At 37.2% G+C, this 20,301-nt stretch overlaps 1 protein-coding gene across 1 annotated transcript in view; it reads left to right on the top strand.

Annotated features, from left to right (window-relative positions):
- Window positions 1–20,301, top strand: part of trdn (triadin) — a 57,381-nt gene that overhangs the window by 20,352 nt on the left and 16,728 nt on the right. Inside the window, 5 exon segments of the mRNA XM_072676017.1 lie at window positions 4,837–4,863; window positions 5,581–5,634; window positions 8,612–9,871; window positions 16,414–16,482; window positions 19,105–19,197. Of these exon segments, the coding sequence (XP_072532118.1) occupies window positions 4,837–4,863; window positions 5,581–5,634; window positions 8,612–9,871; window positions 16,414–16,482; window positions 19,105–19,197 (1,503 nt within the window).

Below are 20,301 nucleotides of genomic sequence, written 5' to 3'. Positions count from 1 at the left end.
AAAGGTTAGAGAATGGTTAACACAAACTCTACAGATGGGCTAAGGTTTGTAACTGTACACCAGCAAGGGGGAGCTAGAAGGAAGGGGTTTTTGATAAAGTGACCAGATTTCTAAAAAACAATAAAACAAGCTAACACAATGCCAGCATACAGTCATTATGCTTGGTGATATTGGCTTCTTAATGCTACATCAGGTACTTTTGAGAACAAAATATGACAATTACTGTAATACAATAAGGAATGTTCCAATCAGGTTATTTCTGATCAGGTAGTAGTAGTAGTAGTAGTAGTAGTATTAATTCTGTCATTATAACATATAGCATACGTGTATGATAATAAATGTAGCAGCAAAAAGGGCTTTCTGATGGAGTAGTGAGTTTAAAAAAAAATAAAAAATACAATAAAAAATATTAAAAATGTTTCATAAATATAAATTGTATTTAATTCAAATAGATACTACTTTTCAAATATTATACAAATATTAAAAGTTTTGTAGAAATTGTTTTTTAAATATGAGATGAGGTCTTTAGACTTGCCGGTACTTTAGCATTTAATCCTGTTTATATCAAACAATACAGGGCATGGAGAGTGTGCTTGTTTTTGTTTTTTTTTAGAAAATCTTCCCAGTGGATATTTTAGTGTACCTGTGCTGGTACACACAGCGGAAAAAAAGCTTTTAACTACATCAAACAGAACACATAATTGCTTGTCATGCTCTGAGAGACTGTGTGTTGTCCATGTCAGAGTAGACTCTATAAATAGGATTCAAATTCTCCTAATCCAAAACATTTCATCCAACATGCTTTCATAGAGATAGACTTTAAATCTATTTCCACATTTTTACAGGATACAGGATATAAGAGACTTTATTGTCATTTGCATCACAAGTGGTACGTGGGGTGGAACGGAATTGTGATCTCAAAGTCCCATTTTTATTTATTGAATAAATAAAATAATCAAATATAATAAAAAAAGGGTAGACATATATAGGAAACCTAGAGAAATAATACAAAATGGTAGCAGCTATATGTCCACAATATATAAAAGGAGTGTAGCAGCATGAATGAATAAGCAGCAATAACATAATAAAGTGTCCAAGTGTAGATACAGTGTCAGGTATGGGTAAAGTGTCTAAGTGTCCTTGAAAAGTGTCAGTGCAGTGTGTTTGGCTAGGTCTTACAGCTCCACTTAGCCAATACAAATATAGCACAAACGTGATATAGAACTCTTCGTGAGCTCATCCCAAAGCTATGGGAGAAAAAAAAAATTACCACTCTACATGATCAGTTTCTCTGGTTTTACTATGTATAGGCAGTGTGTTTAGGGAAATTAACATGTTGTATTTCATAAACTATGGACAACGTTTCCCCTAAATTCCAAATTATAGAAATATCTTAATATTGATATTTAAAGCATTTATTTGCGGAAATGACAACTGCCCAAAATAAACTGCTCAAATAATGCAAATAAATTACTATAATAATTATAATGCAAATAAGTTATTATTCTAATTTAAGCAACACAGTACTAATATTTAAACTTTGAAAGCAGACAAAAATCACTATGGTGAAATAACCTTGACTGCCAATCACAGCTTGCATGTCTTGGCAGGCTCTCCACTAGTCTTTCACATTGCTGTTGGGTGACTTCATGCCATTCTGATATGCAAATTCAAGTAACTCTTTAACGCTTTGTTTGATAAAATGCCTGGAATAAATGTAATAATGGCTGCCATACACATAGAGATGCAAATCTAAAGAAAAAAGATAAGTGGTCTCATAATTTTTTCCAGAGCTGAACATATACGTCTTAAAGATACAGTAACAAAAGCAGTTTGATTAAATTCTAAATACTTGAGCGTAGATTAATGCACATTTTATTTTATTTTATAACACAAACCAGGACACTATCTGATTTTGACCATGTTAATCTGCTATAAAAAGTGCATCATTTCCTCTTTAATATTTGGACATGCATTCTCTATAACAGCATCAATCCATTAATCAAGATTACACTTGTTCCTTGACAATATCTGTCCATTTTAGTTCACTACTAATGCTCATTTCAGCATTTCAGAGGTTATGTATCCCTGTTTCAACACATGCTGTTTTAGATTGAGAACTGGAATTGAGGTCTAGTGGTTTTGCTGGCCAGTCAAAGTGTCTCAGTGTTCCATTGTGTTTGTTGAACTGGTCACACACAAGTTTGGACCTTTACACCTTACAGGCATGCTGTGTTGTGTTCTGTTTATATATGAAGCACAGCATTAGTGTGGACTAAGATTGACAGGATCTCAACGGACTGGTGTATTTCTGACCTTACAGGACTGACAATGCTATGTTTTTCTTTTGCCTGAAGGGGTTGTGCAACCCATTAATCCATAGTGTCGATCTGTGGTCAGCATTATACATCAGAGGCAGCAAGCGGATGACCTCCTATCTATATGTTACACATTTAGACTCACAGAACGCCGATCCACTGACACTAATCACCTATTGTACCTGATCCCCTGTGCGTGTGTGTGTGGGAAAGAGAGAGAGAGAGAGAGAGAGAGAGAGAGAGAAGGAAAGAGAGACAGTGTGTATGTATGTGTATCTACTTTTAACCATATAAGGAGTGTATCTGGCTGCACAGTAAATGTTAACTAGCTGTGAGTGCTGGAGAAATTAGGACGATTGTGCTGCAATTTGAAGCAACACATTTGGCAAGAAAATCTCCTCAGTAAGCAAAGCCAAGTCATTTCCTACACTAAAGCAAAACACTCCCGGTGAAGCACACAGACATGTGGATCGTTACCGGAGGATGAAGGGATTAATGAAAAGGATCTCACAGAAGAAATCACAGACTTGTCAAATCAAGCCTCTCTGCACATTAATAGGCTAATATTTAATTACATCTTCTGATGTGTACAGTGCCTCTCATAAGTACTGGAACAACTAAAATAATACAATAATCCATTATTAACCAAAGCTACTATGAACAAAAATAACCCTGTCACTACTAGTAATTATTATCATTAAGAACCCTACACAACAGATTGTCCATGCATATGAAGTATTTAGCCAGTCAAAGTAATTCATGATCATTCAAATGGTTCTTTCAGTTGTCATGGTTTCATATCGGACCATTGCTTTTACTGAATAATTAAAATAATATGTAACCTGTGAGCTCCCCATCAGCTCTATCGTCAGGTGATTGCAAGCTCGATCCCTGTCGCTGCCACATCCATCTGTAAAAGAACATACTTGCCTTTGTGCTCTTGGGTTGGTATGGCCCTCCACCCTTATCACTCAACATGATGCTATATGAAACTTGAAAGTGCCGTCCAATGATATTGCACTGAACAAAATGTGATGGTGCTTCAGGTGTTTTTGGAGGAAGCACATGCTAGCCTTCACCCTCCCAGCACTGGTAACACTGTGTAGTGGGGGAAATCTAACAAGTTGGTGAGAATTGGCCATGACTAGTCCAAAAAACCCCATAAAATATACAATATTTGGACAAAAGTATTGGGACACCTGCTCATTGATTGAGGTTTTCTCTAAAATCAAGGATATTACAAACATTACTTTTGTTGGAGTAACTGCCTCTACTGTCCAGAGAAAACTTTCTACTAGATTTTGGAGCATTGCTATAAGGATTTGATTGGATTTATTGACAAAAGTGTTAGTGAGGTCAGGATGTTGGATAATCAGCAACCTACCTCATCCCCAACTCCCCAACTCATCTTAAAAGTATTGGATGGAGTTCCGTCATTCCACAGTTCCACTGCTTCACAGCTCAATACTAGAGGGTTATACCCCTCTAGCTTATATTTTCCATTTAGGCATAGTGCCAATAGGTTCAATTGGCTTATCTGCCCCAGAGAGTCATATTCTACTGACAGGGACTACTTCTCTACAGGGACTAGACAAGCTGTGTGTGTGTGCATTTACACATCTGTGTCAGCAATGGGTGCAACTTAAAGTAGCTAAATGCATTCATTAGAAGTGGTGTCCCTTGCCCCTATATGTTTAAAATTTCAAATTAGAATTTTGTTCATTTTTGTATAGAACAAAATCACTTTAACTGACATTGAAAGGTAAGGTCGTTTTCTTTTCTCCTGTAACGTCACCATTCTGTAGATGAAGAGAGCTCTATGGTAAGAGATGATACCTGTTTCAAACATTCACTTGAAAATGTTAATTCTTCATCTTTTATGGTCATTGAACAGCAGTGCTACAGAATTTAGCCGCTGCATGTAAACACACACTGTGACTATGGGCAGTGAGTACACACACCTGGAGAAGTGGGCAGCCACCTCAGCACTCAGGGAACAATTGAGGGTTAGGTGCCTTGCTCAAAGGCACCTCAACCGCGCCGGACCAAGAGATCGATCTGTTGATCCTTCCGGTCCCAAGCCCACATCCCTAACCATTATAACCCCACAACATTGAGTCAACCATTCGAATGATAGTGGACAAACTACCAAATTGGACTTTTGATTTACATATTATGTCTATTATATTCTTTCAAATAGTGTTGTTCTTTCAGTACCAGTACTTATGAAGGGCACTGTAAGGGCTTCAGGCAGAATCTATCTCCATATCAAGTGTGAAATTGTTATGTTTTTAGTTAAACTGTGGTGTGATGTGATGATTTTACCTTAATTCACATCTTTTTACATGTTTAATGTCCTTGTGATGCATTACCACTTGTGAATTTTTACCACTGTTTGGATTGAAGCTGTTTGCTAGAGATGAGCCTTTTCCCCCTCTCTGATCCACATTCATTATTTACTGTTTCTGCTGTCATTACTGTTCCACTCTAACACCACCACTTCCCTCTTCCCCCGCAGGAGAATGGCATTCAGTGAGGAAAAAAGGTCAGTGTTTAAGGCTTAGTCATCTATTTAAGGCCTTTTTTAAAGCTCAAGTTTATTACATTCACAAGAACGGAAGCTTTTTTTCGGTGCAAAAATCTGTGAAGGCTAAATGCAGTCTAATAACGGGAAAGTTAATCTCTAACCCATGAACCAAAACACAGCTCAATCTGCAGCTATGAGCAAAACAACAGTGTTTGCATTTTAATTAAAAAACTGTTCTCACACCTCACCATCAGTGATCATTTCCTTTGTAATAAAACATATTAAAACTCTTTGGCCTTGACAAACAATGCTAAATTTTCAACAGTGTCCTCAAAATGTCCTGCTACATTCACATAACATTACAATTACAAGCCCAATGATGTTGCATGCATGTGCAACAGAACTTGAGGCATTAATCTTGGCTGATTGATTATGACTGGGTTATTTAATGAATTAATAAGTTAAGCGGTCTGGAATTTGCGGCTTCTCTGTGAAACTGTATTATGCAAACATTCCAGCAGACAGAAGCTGGTGTGACGAAGCGTGAGGTGGAAGTGTCGGGAGGGTAGAACTTCATTATATTTGGCCTTAAATAAGCCACAGTGCAGTGAATATTCTGCATATTCTATGCTTTAAACTCAATTGTTCAATGACATGTGTTATTTATGCACTGACTGGGTAAACAAATAGGTACCGAATGCCTTTTCATTTGATTTCTCTCTTTCTTTCCTCTAGGAGAATTCTTACCGCCAAGGAAAAAAGGTCTGTGATCCACAAAAAAAAAAAAAAATCTCCTGATTAAACTCACATAAATATTCCACCAAACCATCAATGGTTGAAATTTGACCCCTTTCCACAGAAAGGCTTATTACAGACTAAGGTGTATTACTCAGTAACTATATAATATATATAGGGACTTATGTACAAACTGTTGGGGCTATTTTTTGGCAATAGAAGTTTGTAATAACACTTTTGACCATCTCCCAAACCATAAGCTGTTTAAGGGGTTAAACAGTCATTCAAAGTGGTTTGGAGTAAATGTTTTAGAGAAACTTACAGACTAGTGATACTGGTGATGGCAGGAAACCAGGGGTCACCATCACAACACAAAAATAGCCATTTAGTTTCCTATCCAAAACCTCTATGAATCGACACGTCAATTATACAAATGTTTGTATCAGAGTTGCTGTAAAGTGGTCAGCATGTACCACTCTACAATGAAACATCAGTGAAATCAGTGTTTCAGGCATCTGGGAAGGTTTTTGTACTATTTTTCGGGCATCTAGATTCTTTTACTACCATTGGGCCCAATTCTGACTCTGTAAGTTTCTCTTGAATGGAGCATTCAACATAAATCTCTTTTAGAAGTAAATCGTACCTGTCACTCCATTTAGGACTTTTAGACATCTGTCCTTTACTTTGTATCAAACTCTCCTGATGAATGGCCCAATAGAACTGTTCTGAAATGAATAAAATTCATGACATCCATTGAAAGCTAGGAAGATTTCTTTTTCTCCTGTAAAGTTGACATTTTACAGGTTCATGTTGTTTCTTCTTTCTTCTCTGAATCTGTTCTTTATTAAGTAATAATTATGTAAAGCTGCTTTGTGACGACAACAGTTGTAAAAAGCGCTATACAAATAAATTTGACTTGACTTGACTTGACTTGACATTTTGGAGACTTTCTGCATGACAGCGACAAAAAGCTTTTAATAAAACACAGAAAACTATGTGACAGCACATAATCAGTGAGTCATAACAAACTAAACCAACTCTAAAGATGTTTTAAAGATTTTTTTGCTAAAATGGAGATAAACTGGTGTTTTCAGCCTTTCCAAAGAAATCATTGTTTTTCACATCACATCAACAAAACGCACGCACCTTATCTGCATGGCAATGAGAAAGTAATCAGCATTAAAGCAGCCAGCGTGTCACTCCATCATCCATTAACGCCTTTATGAGATGATCATTAAATCACAGCTCCAAATGCTACAGCTATGATGGCAAACATCTACAAACATTACCAGTTTCAGCTCCATCTAATTTAGTTTACAGATTGAATGGAGCAGTCTGTGAATAAAAAAAGGATAATGTAATAGCTGTGTAGGGAATTTAATTTAATTGAAGCGTCTTTTCTGTAAATTGCACCTGCATGGGTACTAACTCATTTGCTCTTTTTAATTCCATTTAACCTCCAGGGACCTTTTGCCAACCTTTGAAGTACATTTAGCATTAGAGTGAAGTGTTTCTTTAACTATAAGTGTTAAATATGCTTTACAGGGTTTTAGAGCATTTCATTATTTGATATCATGCAAGAAGGTCCTGATCATCCCTATTACAAAAAATAAGCCAGCTAAAACTCACTGATTGCATTGATTGTGATGCTAAAGCTTCTCTCTCCAGTGTACTTGAAATTTGCTTCTTTAGTTTTGCACTGGAGTTATGAGGCTAATATAGCAAGTAAGTAGCAAGTACTTGCTGATGTGTAGTTTCTGACACTGTATGACACACTGTTGCACATATAAATGGACAACTGTGGCCTCCCTCACTAATCCCCTTCTTGCACGGTGCCTCAGTGTATGAGGATAGCCTGTTCTAGGCAGTGCCAGATTCCTCCTATTTCTTAATGATGGATTTTTTCCCCTGACGTATACTCTTTAATAACCTTTTCTCAGAGTGTGGAGTGTTCTTTTGTCTTCATAGTGTATTTGTGGGCAGGAATACTGATTGACCAGTGACTGGACCTTCCAGACAGATGTCTTTATATGACAATTCCATTTCACTTTCAACTGTGAGACTACGAGCACCAATTACCCGGACCTTTCACTTTAAATGGGATGAATATTTATTCCCTCATTTATTTCATTGACATTGCTTTGTGGCAATCTGTTTTCTCTTTGACATTAAAGAGTTTTAGTAAATTCTCATAATTCCATTTCTATAAGCAATGCAGTTTACCTCGGTCAGTATTTTTTTAGATAACAGTGTGTCATTTACTGCCTGAAATCACACAAGTAAGTCTTTGAGATCTCTTAACATCCTAATGCAATTTGAAATAGCTATGTGACTGCTGTGATCTGATTGATATCTGTGTGATATAAACTAAAAAGGACTTAAAATGTCAAATATATTAATTTTGTTTCATATATATATATATATATATATATATATATATATATATATATATATATATATATAATCCAAGATAACTGTTCTCTTTTAGTTTCTTGTGAAGAACGGTGTTAATGTAATGCATTCATTTGCAACCAATTAACACATTTACATGCCACTTTTTTGCAGATATTATCTGCTAGCTACATTATCTGTGTAGCTCCTGGGTGAAACAACAGAAGCAAAAGATTTTTTTTAATTTGCTTTAAGCACCCTTTCTGCACATCGAAGTCAACTGTATTCCTCATTATCAACACACTGCAACACCTACTCAAGCAGCATCTTTACACATTGATTCATTAACTAAAATGATCTAACCCTGCAAGCCTGTGTGAATCTCTTTCACCAAGCCAAGTCACACTGATTAATCTAACAGTACTTGTGCCACACTCACAAATGAAGTAGATCTGATATTGTTGAAAACACACACATGCTGTTTTTTTGAATTGCTCTGCATTATCACAGCATTAGACTTTATTAGCATTAGACTAGCTATACATCTTTCATGCTTGAACTTTGTATCTATCTATATATTTATATCTATATATATATATGAAAATATAATAGAACATAGAGTGAATAGAGTGTGAAATACATCTTTATGGTGTAGTTGCAGAGTTGCGAGCCAAGGAGATTGTTCAGAAGGAGGAGGAGGAGGAGAAGAAACAGCAAGAGAAAGAAGAAGATGAAGAGGAGGAGGAAGAAGAGGAAGATGAGGAAGAGGCAACTCCTTCAATTGAGGAGGAAGAAGAGGAGGAAGAAGAAGAGGGTGACGATGAAGAGGCTAGTGAAGAGGAGGAGGAGGAAGAGGAGGAAAACGAGGAGGAGGGAGCAGCAGAAGAGGAAGATGATGAAGAAGAGGGGGAGAAGGAGGAGGAGGCAGAGGCAAAAATTAGTGCAACTGTGAAAAAGGAAAAGGAGGCAGAAGAGGAGGAGGAGAAGGAGGAGGCAAAGGTTGAAGAAGAAGAAGACGAGGATGAGGAGGGGGAAAAGGCAGAAGAAGAACCAGAAGCAAAAGGTAAAGCAGGAAAAGCTAGAAAAGAAGAGGAGAAGCTAGCGGCTGCTAAGAAAAAGAAAACAGCAGAGGAAGAGACTGCTGGAGAGGAGGAGGAGAAGGCCGCTGACAAAACTGCTGAATTAGAGGAAGAGACAGAAGAAGAGGGTGAAGAAGCTGTTGATAAGACGGCAAAACGAAAGGCAGCGGAACCTACTGATGAAGATGAAGACGATAAGGAGGTGGAGAAAGGAGACAAGGATGTGGGTCCTACTGCGACTGCTGATGCTATCGACAAGCAAGTTATTGACAAAGACAAAGATGCTGAAAATGCTTCAGCAAAGGACGAGGAACCTCTTGCTCCTGCCATTGCTGCTGCTGATGATAATGACAAAGCTGATGATGTGAGTGACACCGGAGATGATGTAGTCGCTGACACTGATGCCATTTCTGAGGTTCCAGCAGGCGGAGTTACTTCTCCAGAAGAAGCTAAAGACGACAAGGACACTGATGAGAGCGATGATACAGAAGAAGCAATTACTGCTCCAGCAAAAGCTGATGAAAGCGATAAGGATGATAACAAGGTAGATGAAGAGACTGCAGATGTAAAAACAGATGAAGCTGCTGACACTGCTGATGAAAAAGATGAGAAGGATGAAGAAGACCTCAAAGACAAACCTGAACCAGTACCTGCATCAGTTGTTGCTGATGCTGCAGCTGAGGATGATGATACAACAGATGATGACCAAAAAGACAAAGATGACCAAACTGAAGACAAGGAGGAAGACAGTGATACTGAACTTGATCTAGGAACCAAAGCTGAACCAGTGATAGTGATGGGTGCTCCACCACAAGTAACAGGTGAGGGTTCTTAAGTGAATAATATTATTAAAAGTAGTACGTTTGCTGTTTTTAGCACTTTTCATTTTAGCTACAAAATCAAAACAGAGATTTACACGGATAAAACATATGCCATGATATGAATCAAAACAATCAAAAGAAAACAAGCCCTGTACTGTAAGCATTCGCTAGTCTAAACATACATTTTAATCAGAATTTTAAAACACCTTTTGAGCTTTCCTAATATTCTCTGCTTTTAGAGGCGTCTTTAACTCAGGGAAGTGGTGAAGATTCAGCAGATTAATATGAATACTGAGCTTGATTATGAAGGGCAGTAATGTCTGATTAGGCCTTGCAGTCAATGCAGAATGTAGCCAGATTTTGTTTCCTGGTAGGAATGAAAACACGGTCAAAACTGCTAATTTAATAACAACCTATGCAACATTATGCTCAGGGTTATTTTAGGATTCAAATTTAAACTTTGGGTTGAAGGCATGATTAAGTTTAGGGCTTAAATTAAGGACATTTTTTCATTCAACTTAACATTTAGTTCTATTTAACAGGTGATGTTTACTTACAAATCATGAAAAAAACTAATGAACATCAGCTATTTGTTAAAATGTTTGGCATAATTAGCTTCAGTACTCAACTTCATGTGCATCAAAGTGTAGTATATTTTCCAAACTACTGTTAAAGGTCCATCTTGAAACTCTCGACCCAAAAGTGGATTAATCACCTGGTATCATAACACAGGTGTATATAATTGTGTGGCCTCTGACTTTGCCCTTTTGGTACTAATACCTTTACAAATATCTTATATCAAATATCATACATATATCTTACGGTTTACCTTTAAATGAAACCTGCTTAACCTTTAATATGTTAAGTTATATTAGGCAAATCAGAAAGAAAGCATCTATATGCTAATCATGTTTTAAAAGAGTAGGTGTTCCTAGACCTTTGACAAATATAATGTAAATATTTCTTATCTAAAAAGAGTGGATGTAGAAGGTTATACAGATGACAACGACAAAACTGATGCCAGCTTTCAGTTTAGCTGACAGTGGGTGCAGTAGACATGCTGGTTAGGGTTCCCATGCTGGTGACACTTACATGCCAGACAATGAAATCATTGACAGTTACTACAAAGAAATAACCTACTCAGACAATAGTGACTCTGATGATGAAGGTTGAATTGGCAATGAACAGACAGATGAACATGCTACAAATGGCACTCCATGTGATTATAATAATGGCGGTGACAAAAATGGATGGTCTGGATGCTGTAGGGAACATGAATGGGCCCCTAAATTGCCTTATGATATTTCAGATAGAAAGCAACAAATGACATCATTATTTGTAAAAGGCAGTGCAAATAAAAGGGGTTACAGAGTGACACACAGTTTTATGCAGTGATTTAGGTGTAAAAATAGGCAAAGAATGGGTTAAAAAGTATTAAACTAATTTCCTACATTCTTCTTGTGTTTTATGTATATAAATTGTCCTTTATAGTTTAGTCTACTAAGGCTATTTTTGCTATTTTTGTTGCTGTGCATTGTTACTGTGTAAGACAGATGCATGTAAATTACCTCTGCTGTCATTGGCTGTTCTGTATTGTTCCTTATTCAAAAAGGTGTTTAGAGCTAATACACTCCAGATAACTGCTGTATGAGTGGATTAGTGCAGTATGGATGTGTGTGTAAACAGTGATTATCAAATGGACGGTTTTACGGGTTGGTTTACAGGACATATTACATCATCTTTATCTTATTGCTGTCCTTAGGAAAAGGGGGAGAATTCAGTTTTCTGTGATAGAGCCTTATAAACTGATATTTAAAGGATAAAGGATAAAGGATAAAGGTGCACGTATTCGTCACTGTACAGTGTGGACTGTACAGTGAAATGTGTCCTCCGCATTTAACCCATCTGGTAGTGAACACACTCACACACACACACGTGTTAGGGGCAGTGAGTACACACACACACCCAGAGCGGTGGGCAGCCAACTCCAGCGCCCGGGGAGCAGAGAGGGTAAAGGGCCTTGCTCAAGGGCCCAACAGTGGCAGCTTGCCGAGCCCGGGAATCGAACCCACAACCCTGTTATCGATATCCCGGCGCTCTAACCGCTGAGCCACCACTGCCCCATATTTAAATATGTCCACATACAAGCTAGAGATAGAGGGGGTTGGGAGACCAGGAATGTAAGGGTGACAAGGATGATAAAAAATATAAATAAAATGTGCAAATTAGAACTTGCAGCTGGTGGCACTGGTGAGGCTGATGACTCTCCATCTGAGAGAACACCTGTATAAGTAATCTAGCTAGCAGTACTACTGCATGGGTGTGACTTTGTTTTTTGAAAGGTGCTGGGGACAAGGATGTCGGCCAGGCAAAATAAATAAAAAAAATAACGTTATTGAGCAGCATTCACTTACTGCACTCAGCTTCAGTCAGAGGAAGTGTTTAACTGCTATTTGCTTTCTTCCAGCATGTCTGGCAGATCTGTTCTGAGCAGCTATCCAGTGCACTTTTTTTGGTGTTTTTAGTGGCATTTTCAGAGAAATTGGAACAGGTTTCTGGTTACTGAGAGCTATTACATACTCTGAAAGACTTTAAACTGACTACACTTTGAAAAAGTGGTGGGAACAAAATTGAACACTGCAATGTGTCTGGCCTGTCTCCAGCATCCCCATCATGAATTACGCCACAGACCCAAAAGGCAATCATTTCAACTATATCAAGTGGTGCTCATTTGCACATTCATTTATGCAAAGAGATCTGGTTAACAGGACCTCTCCTGGCTGTGATAGCTCCCATTGCTTGTCTGTCAGTATTGTCTGTGTAGTACTAAAAAACTTGAAATGATCACGAAAACCATTTTGGCACTATAGCGATCATTTTTAAAGATTTCATAGAGAGTCATCTTCAGAAGGTTTTCCTCCAGTGTCGAGAACCTTTTATCCAGCCAAAGACCTATTTAAGCATCCAGAGCGTTCTTTGAGTTGTCACGGTTGAAAAACCCTATTTCCAACATCATCAGGGATATACTGAACATTTTGGATAGTCTAATATGAACATTAAACTTTGATTAAACTTTTATTATGCCATGTAGTTACTGCTTTTTTAGTAGCTGAGATTTAAAATGCTACATAATTTCAGATTTATTGCATACATTATCAGTGTTTTCCTACTAATAACATTTAACGTTATTGACAGTACTAGTATTAGTACTAGGCATTTGGCATTTCAGCCCCTGAAGGTAAAGCATGTGGGATCTTTCTTGGAGAAGACTGTCATGCCTGTCGTAGTTTGCCTGTCATGGCTGCTATTGTTTTGCCTGACCCTGTGGTTTCAAGCACATGGTTCTGTTTGTTTCTGGTCTTTCCTAGCTTCTCCTGTTCTTCAGTGTTCCCCCCTATGTTTCCTCTCTTGCCACGCCTCTTGTTAACTACAGGTGTTCCTTGTCTGTTTATGTATTTAGATCCCTTTGTCTCAGCCTGCTGTTCTCTGGTCTTGCACATCATGCTCATGTACATGTTATATACTATATGTAACACATATATATATTTTTGTGGCGGTTTGCGGTTGGTTAGTTAGGCCTGTTCTTGCTTGTTCTGTCCATTGCCTTGAGTTAAGCTTTTCAGTGTTTAGGTTAACATCTAGTTCGCTTCCACCTCCAAGCTAAGCAACCGTACAACCGTGACAAAGACAGTATGAGGTTCAAAACTTGGTTTTGCTTGTGTGCTGTGACCACCAAGCCTTCTTAGCAATAAATGAATATGAAATTATATGATTGATAAATAGATAAATTGTTATGTCTACATTCCATGCAGTCCATTTGCAAACTAGAACTAGTCTGTTTTAAATTTGATGTGTCTATGGTGATTTTACTCTGACGTTATAGGGAGTGTTTCAGCCTGGATTGCTTCTTGATGAGGCAAAATAGAGTGAAGCCAATCAAATCATTGATCATTTACATATTAACAGTATCAAAAACAATCTGTTCTATTGTAAAGGCTAAACAATCAAGCAAGCATGGATGCTAAAGTATCCTAGCCAAATGCTAGGATATGAGTCACCAGAGAATATTTTTTCAACTGTGAGTAAATGTGCAGCAAAGATTAGTAGCTTTTAGGATTTAGTAAAAAAGGAGAATCAACAGCAGGTTGAGCAGTGTAAGTGCAGTCATAGAGCATGGCTGAAGTGTATGTGTGTGCCGGTGTATGTAAGAGCGCGTCTGTGTGATGGGGAAGACAGCCAGGGGCCTGACCCTTTGATCTCCCCACATTTCAACATTACTCATTTTCTCATTTTCTCCCTACGTCTGGAGAATGCTGATGTGTGGCTTTGTGTGATTAAGCTTTCCACCGTATTGATACTGTAAGTTAAAAATAGAGCAGGAGTAAAATTACAGTATAATTAGGGCACCTAAAATAAAATATTACAGAACTTGTTAGTTCAGACCAGGCCATCAGCATAATAATGGAAGAAGATTGTAAAAGAGCAGGAAGAACTTCATGGTAGAAGGACAAATCTTCCTCTAATAAGTGAAGACAGGAATGAGAGGTATGGCAGAGGTAAAGCAGCATTATGCAAGAATTTATATTTTTTGCTCCTGTGCTCCCCCGACTTTCAGGAAGTGTACACATTAAGCCACCCCTCAAGAAAGGCACGCTTGCACATGCATTTCAGGACGAGCTGAGAGATTCAATACCACCACTAAAGTGAAAGAAGTATGTCTACTGAGGCAACAAAGTAATAGTACATGATTACAATATATTTTACACAACTATGACTAGTTCTTGTAAGCATTATCCTGCCCATTTCACCAGTTAGTAGCATGGCGAGCATGCCAAGTGGCTTCCCTTCACAGCTCTGTTGAGCATAAGTGACTTTGAAGTTATTTTAAGGTAGATTTGTTACATAATGTTTCATAATTGAGGGGATTGGGTGGTAGAGGGTTGCAAAAACTTCTACTGCTGTGGACAATTAAACAGTAGAGGGGCCTCATGAAAAATATAAAACCAATAAAAATATAAAACCCATTTATAGTCCAAAAGTTGTCCTCAAAATAAATAAACGATTAGATTTTACTGCAAACACAAATGGAGTGTGCTGCATTGCTGCCACAGTGATAGACGTTCACTTCATAATTTCTGTGCAATGTCTTACTGTAGACACATGCATTTAAAAGCACACTTAAAATGTTTTTTTTTTTTTGGTGGGGGAAGAGTACTTTTTAAAGTGGAAGTTCCCATCAAAATGTTCTAACACATGGATAATTTGATTTCTAACATCAAAGCCAGCAGACTTAAAAGAGAAACATCACTTCTCTGTGCTTCAGTGTAGAATTTTAGCTTGATCCTAAACCACCGAGGCTTGAAGAATGTGGCCTGTGGACTTCGAAAGGAACAGCTTCCCTTTTCCCTTATCTTGCTCTGTTATGAGTCTCCTGGTGTTCTCCTGCAAGCAGTAAAACTCTCATACGGCTGAACATATTGAGATGTTTGTGTGGAACAGCACCATCTCACTTCTTGAGAGAGAAATCAATGTGAGCATATTTTCATAAACGCTTTCTGTTTCCATGGATGTAGTTTCAATTTATAACACTAAGAGGAAATGAACAACATCTCTTTTCATTTGGTTCCTTCCCTGTATAATGATTCAGCAAATATAAAAAACTGAAGCAGAGGATTTTTTTTATGCTAGTTCTTTTTTGAGTGTGTTTAAAAGAAAAGTGAATAGAACTTCCAAAATTGTCCAGCAATGAACATGTAATTATTTGTCATCTCAGTGGTAACACCAGAATTATTCAAATTAAACAGGACTTAATCCATTGACTTGGATAGTGTTTTACAATGACTATTGTCACAATGCTAACATATCACCACAATAATATAAAAAACCATGTATAAAATACATAAAATATATAATATTATGATATATAATATAAAATAATATAAAAAAGCCATGATTTTCATTTTTGTTCAGAATTAAACTGCACTTTATTTGTTCTGTGTTTTTGGGGAGATTTCTTGGGTTGGCATCTGAGTTTGAATGCTTAGATCACAGATTGCTTTTTCTCAAAGTGTTATGAGCTAAATTCACCTCACTCTCCAGTGATTACTTTTTAGACAGACCTTTTATCAGATGATTTCACAGTTAGGTCATTTCTTTCTTGGTTTCTATAAACTGTACTTTTGTATTTTTGTGCAAGCCAGGAAATTACAGCTACAACAGAACCAGGTACAATTTACTGTCTGGAACAGGCTTGAAAAATAGCGATTCAAGGTCTACCTATGGGCAAAGAACTCAGTCACTCTATCCTCTATCAAGAGCATCTTTAGATGCATTTCACATAGCAGCTGAAGTTCCTGCTGAGAAAAAGACCTGCTGGGCGAGGGAAAAACGAAGCATGGGACTTTTTAGAAAGCTGTTTTGACCCATGGGCTTGAACAGGCTCCATTGAGAGCACTCAGAACATGAGAATTTTTATGGTGTTTCTTCTCAAAGCTACAGAACTGATCATACAGTTGTTCTCTGTTTTTTTCCCCAAACATCAGAGGAGGATGAAGAGAAAGAAGTGGAAACAGATGTGCTTCTGAAAAAAAAAGAAGAGACTGAGAAAGAAGGTTTGTACTAGGTTTTATACAAATACAGCTTATTTATATCATCAGATTGTATTTACATATTATACTTTATATCCAAATGTAGCAAGACACCCATTCCATCAGTAAATTCAGTATTTTTAAGGATCATTGATTACTCACACAGGTGTTCAATTGTGCACACATAATTTATAATCTCTACTGAAAAGCATTGCCAATAGAATGGGAGCAGCTGCCAATATAAGAAACTTCACTATTTCCAAAGTCAGTTGTAGGCCCATAGCTTTGGGCTATGAAGCTATACAACTGCATTCTCTGGAGTGATGGAGCTCCATTTAGTACTTTTGGGATGAGTTGGGAGTGGTATTTGTGATCCAGAGCTAATCATTCAACATCAGTACTTGACTTTTTTCTATTGCTCTTGTATTTGAATGCAATGGTAAAGCCTTTAGAGAAGAGTAGAGGCTGTTACTGTGCATAAATACCCTTCATTTCAAAGGAAATGAAGTATAAGAAGCTGTCCATGAAGTAGTGCATAGTGTATAAACCCAAGCATTATGTTCAATGCTACTGTAAGTTATTTACAGCCCCAGACTGAATTAATTTAGCAGACATTGATTCTGCTCAATAATAAGGCTGGAAGCACTGCTGACTTGGGATTTGGCTTAAAGCCTCCAACAATTTTTGCAATAATGTACATCGCTGTCCTCTTAAAATGGCATGAGTTAGCTCATTAGAATTTAAACCATGATCTAATATGGACAGATTAAAGGGTCCACTAGGAATACTGTGGACGAAACTGTGTGATGTAGAGAACACAAAGGCCAGTTTCTATGGAAAACACTGTTGAAAAAGCTCAATTCAGCATTAATTGCATATTTATAATTGTAAGACAAATAGTCCCTGAGCTTATCTTACCACTTTCCATCATTTCGAACCAGAGTTCCAATCTAAACTTTGCTTTTGCATTAAGCACAGTAAGTATGTAAGCACAGTATAATCAACTTGCATGTACTGAAATATGTTTTCAAGTTCCTGTTGATTTTAATCAAGATATGGCACTTTCTGTTTAAAAAAGATCAGATAATAAAAAAGTATTTCACCAAAGGTCAGTGAGAAAAGAAAGGGAAAGAGTGAGCATGCTGGTTTAATAACAGAAATCCAGCTCTCAGCTGCAGGGCTTAGTGATATCGACAGCATTAGCATTTTAGGCACAAAGCATTCAAATACAATCTCTCAGAACATCTCTGAAAGCAACACAAGCAACAAGCCTCAGATCTGATCTCAGTACTAGGATACACGGATACACAGCGCTCTTTAATATTTCTGTATTTTGGAACCATACTCATCAGACGGCACCATTCATCTCCTGCTTTATCTACTTGGCTGTCATAAAGCCTTCTTATTGTAATCATCCCGTTTTTCTGACAGGGTGGCACTCAGTCCAAAAACGTCACATTAACTCAGACAAATTTAAGCAATCCAAACCTCTAATAAAGCTGTCATATTTTTGCCGTGACTTACATCCACTTTTTAAAATTAATTTTACTCGTGTGATTTATGAACACAAAGAATCCTGGCCTGGCTTTTTATGACACAGGAATATTATTAGATTTACAGATTATGAGACTGGCGTCTTCAGTTTCATAAAAGTGAACAGGATTTGATGATTGCCAGCAAATGTGAATGAGATGTGAATACAAAATTAATGTAAATATTTGATCCAATCTTGTACAAAACCTGGAAGATGAAATGCAGCCTGTTTTTAATCATAAGTTGATTTTCTGAAACTGCTTAATTAGTGAATCCAGAGTTCTTTCAGAAACACATACACCATCACACACACTCACACACATACTATGCACGTTGTATTGTATACTGTATGTGTAGATATACAGTACAGCAGTGATGAACAAAGACTAAATAGGGCCAAAAGTTTCAATACTAAGGGAAAAAACACCTGCCTACATATCTCGGACTTCCTGAAGACTCAAAGTGATGTTGTTATGGAAAACTGGTCCCACCCACTGAACATTTAAACATGATTGGTTAGTTTCTCTGGCACTTTCGAATAATGCTGCTGGTTATTCTGATAAATTAGGTTAATAAGTTCTGCTTGTGAAAGACTGGATTGGACAATTTTCCAAGAGCGTATAACTGTGTATACTGGACTACTGTTTATTGTCACTGCTATTACACACACACACACACACACATATATATCATATTATTAAAGTTTTTTATTATCAAGGTTATCAACAACAGTAGTTTTTGTAGCTTTACAAATGATCCTTAAGCAAAACGCTTTGCGCAGTGTGATTCTTGTATGTGTGAGTATGTTAGTTTAAACACTTCCTAAGCTCTCCTGGAGGAAGGCCAGTATTTCCAGTTCTCATCCAACACCTAGTTTATCTGATCAGTGCCTCATTAAATTAATTTAGGTCAACTGCTGGTGGAACTGAGCAGATCTATGCAGTGGCTGAAACCACGCTCAAATCCAGTCAGAGCTGTTGTGCAAAAGTCCTGGAAAATGACATGCAAAGCGTTTTCTTTGATCAGTCAAATCTGTACGTGTATGTTTAGATTTATGAAACATATTGAATAATATTTGGCACTGCATCATTTGTTGAATTTCTTTGCATTCAGATAAAGAAAATGAATCTTCAACCTGTGTGTGTGCACTGCCACAACAACCTGTAGAGCCCCAAATACAACACACTACACCAAAAGAGGAAAAAGGTACCTGAGATTGTCTTGATCTTTCATGTGATGATGCATGCTTCACCTTCAGTGTCACATTTGCCCTGCTGTGTTTAGAGTGACAGATCTAGTGCAGGATGATGGTGATGGTGGTGTATTTAATCTGCAGCAGGTACGCAGCTGGAGAGTGAATCTGTGTTCAATCATGTTACAGTTTATTGCTCATCTTAGATTTAGGTCTGTTTTTTTGAATACAGATTGAGGCGAGCCGTCTCGGCTGCACTAGCTATGTTTCCAAGCAAGAAAATAAAAATGCATAGGAAAAATTTGTGTAATGGTGTCATTTCGTTTAAAAAAGTAAAAATAGTTTGACACGTTTTTCTAATTCCATGTATGTATGCCACTGAAAAGTAGCAGCGTACAGTTTTGTTTCCTCCTCAGTGCAGCTATTTCTTCAAAAATGCAGATTGAATTTGCTCACTTGTTTGGACCCATGAAGAAGCATTTTTGTAAAAGAACTGTGAAGAATCTTATAAATTGATAAAGAACATTTTCATCAACCTCTTTTAACATTAAGAACAAGGTTTTTAATACACACTGCTACAAATATGGTTCTTTGTAGAACCAAAAATGATTATTTTGTGGAATTGCTCAAATAATTCTTTGTTGCATCTTTATTTTTGAGAGTGTGCTTGTGTTTGGCTTGGGACACAGCCTTTGTGTTTGCTTTAAGGGAAACCTTTTGAGAAATCCAACACTAAGTGCATTATTTTACCTGAAGGAAAAAAAAAGAACTTTTCAACTCAGGTTTTCATACAAACTTCTGCAATTAACAAACCATTTATCTACTAAAGCTGAATGAAAAAAAAAGTTTTGTTGACAGTTATTAAATATTGCAGAGTTGTTCTTTTCATAGCCTGCACCTTCACTTTTTAAACTAAAATTATCATTGTAAAAATTGTATCCTTTAGATGTTACTGTTAGTTAGGACTCTCCAGTAAAAGGCCTTTCATGTGGAGAAAAAGGCTTAACCCAGGCTCCAGAAAATAAGCCTCAATCTCAATCCACAGCAACTGGCCTCTTATCTTAACTTCTTGTTATCCCTGGATTTAAGAAACAAACATTCACACCCATAAAAATGTT

Source organism: Salminus brasiliensis, chromosome 1, assembly GCF_030463535.1.
Source record: "Salminus brasiliensis chromosome 1, fSalBra1.hap2, whole genome shotgun sequence".
Taxonomy (NCBI): domain Eukaryota; kingdom Metazoa; phylum Chordata; class Actinopteri; order Characiformes; family Bryconidae; genus Salminus; species Salminus brasiliensis.
The sequence above is the reverse complement of the archived record's forward strand: the minus strand, read 5'-3'. Positions and strand labels throughout refer to the sequence as shown.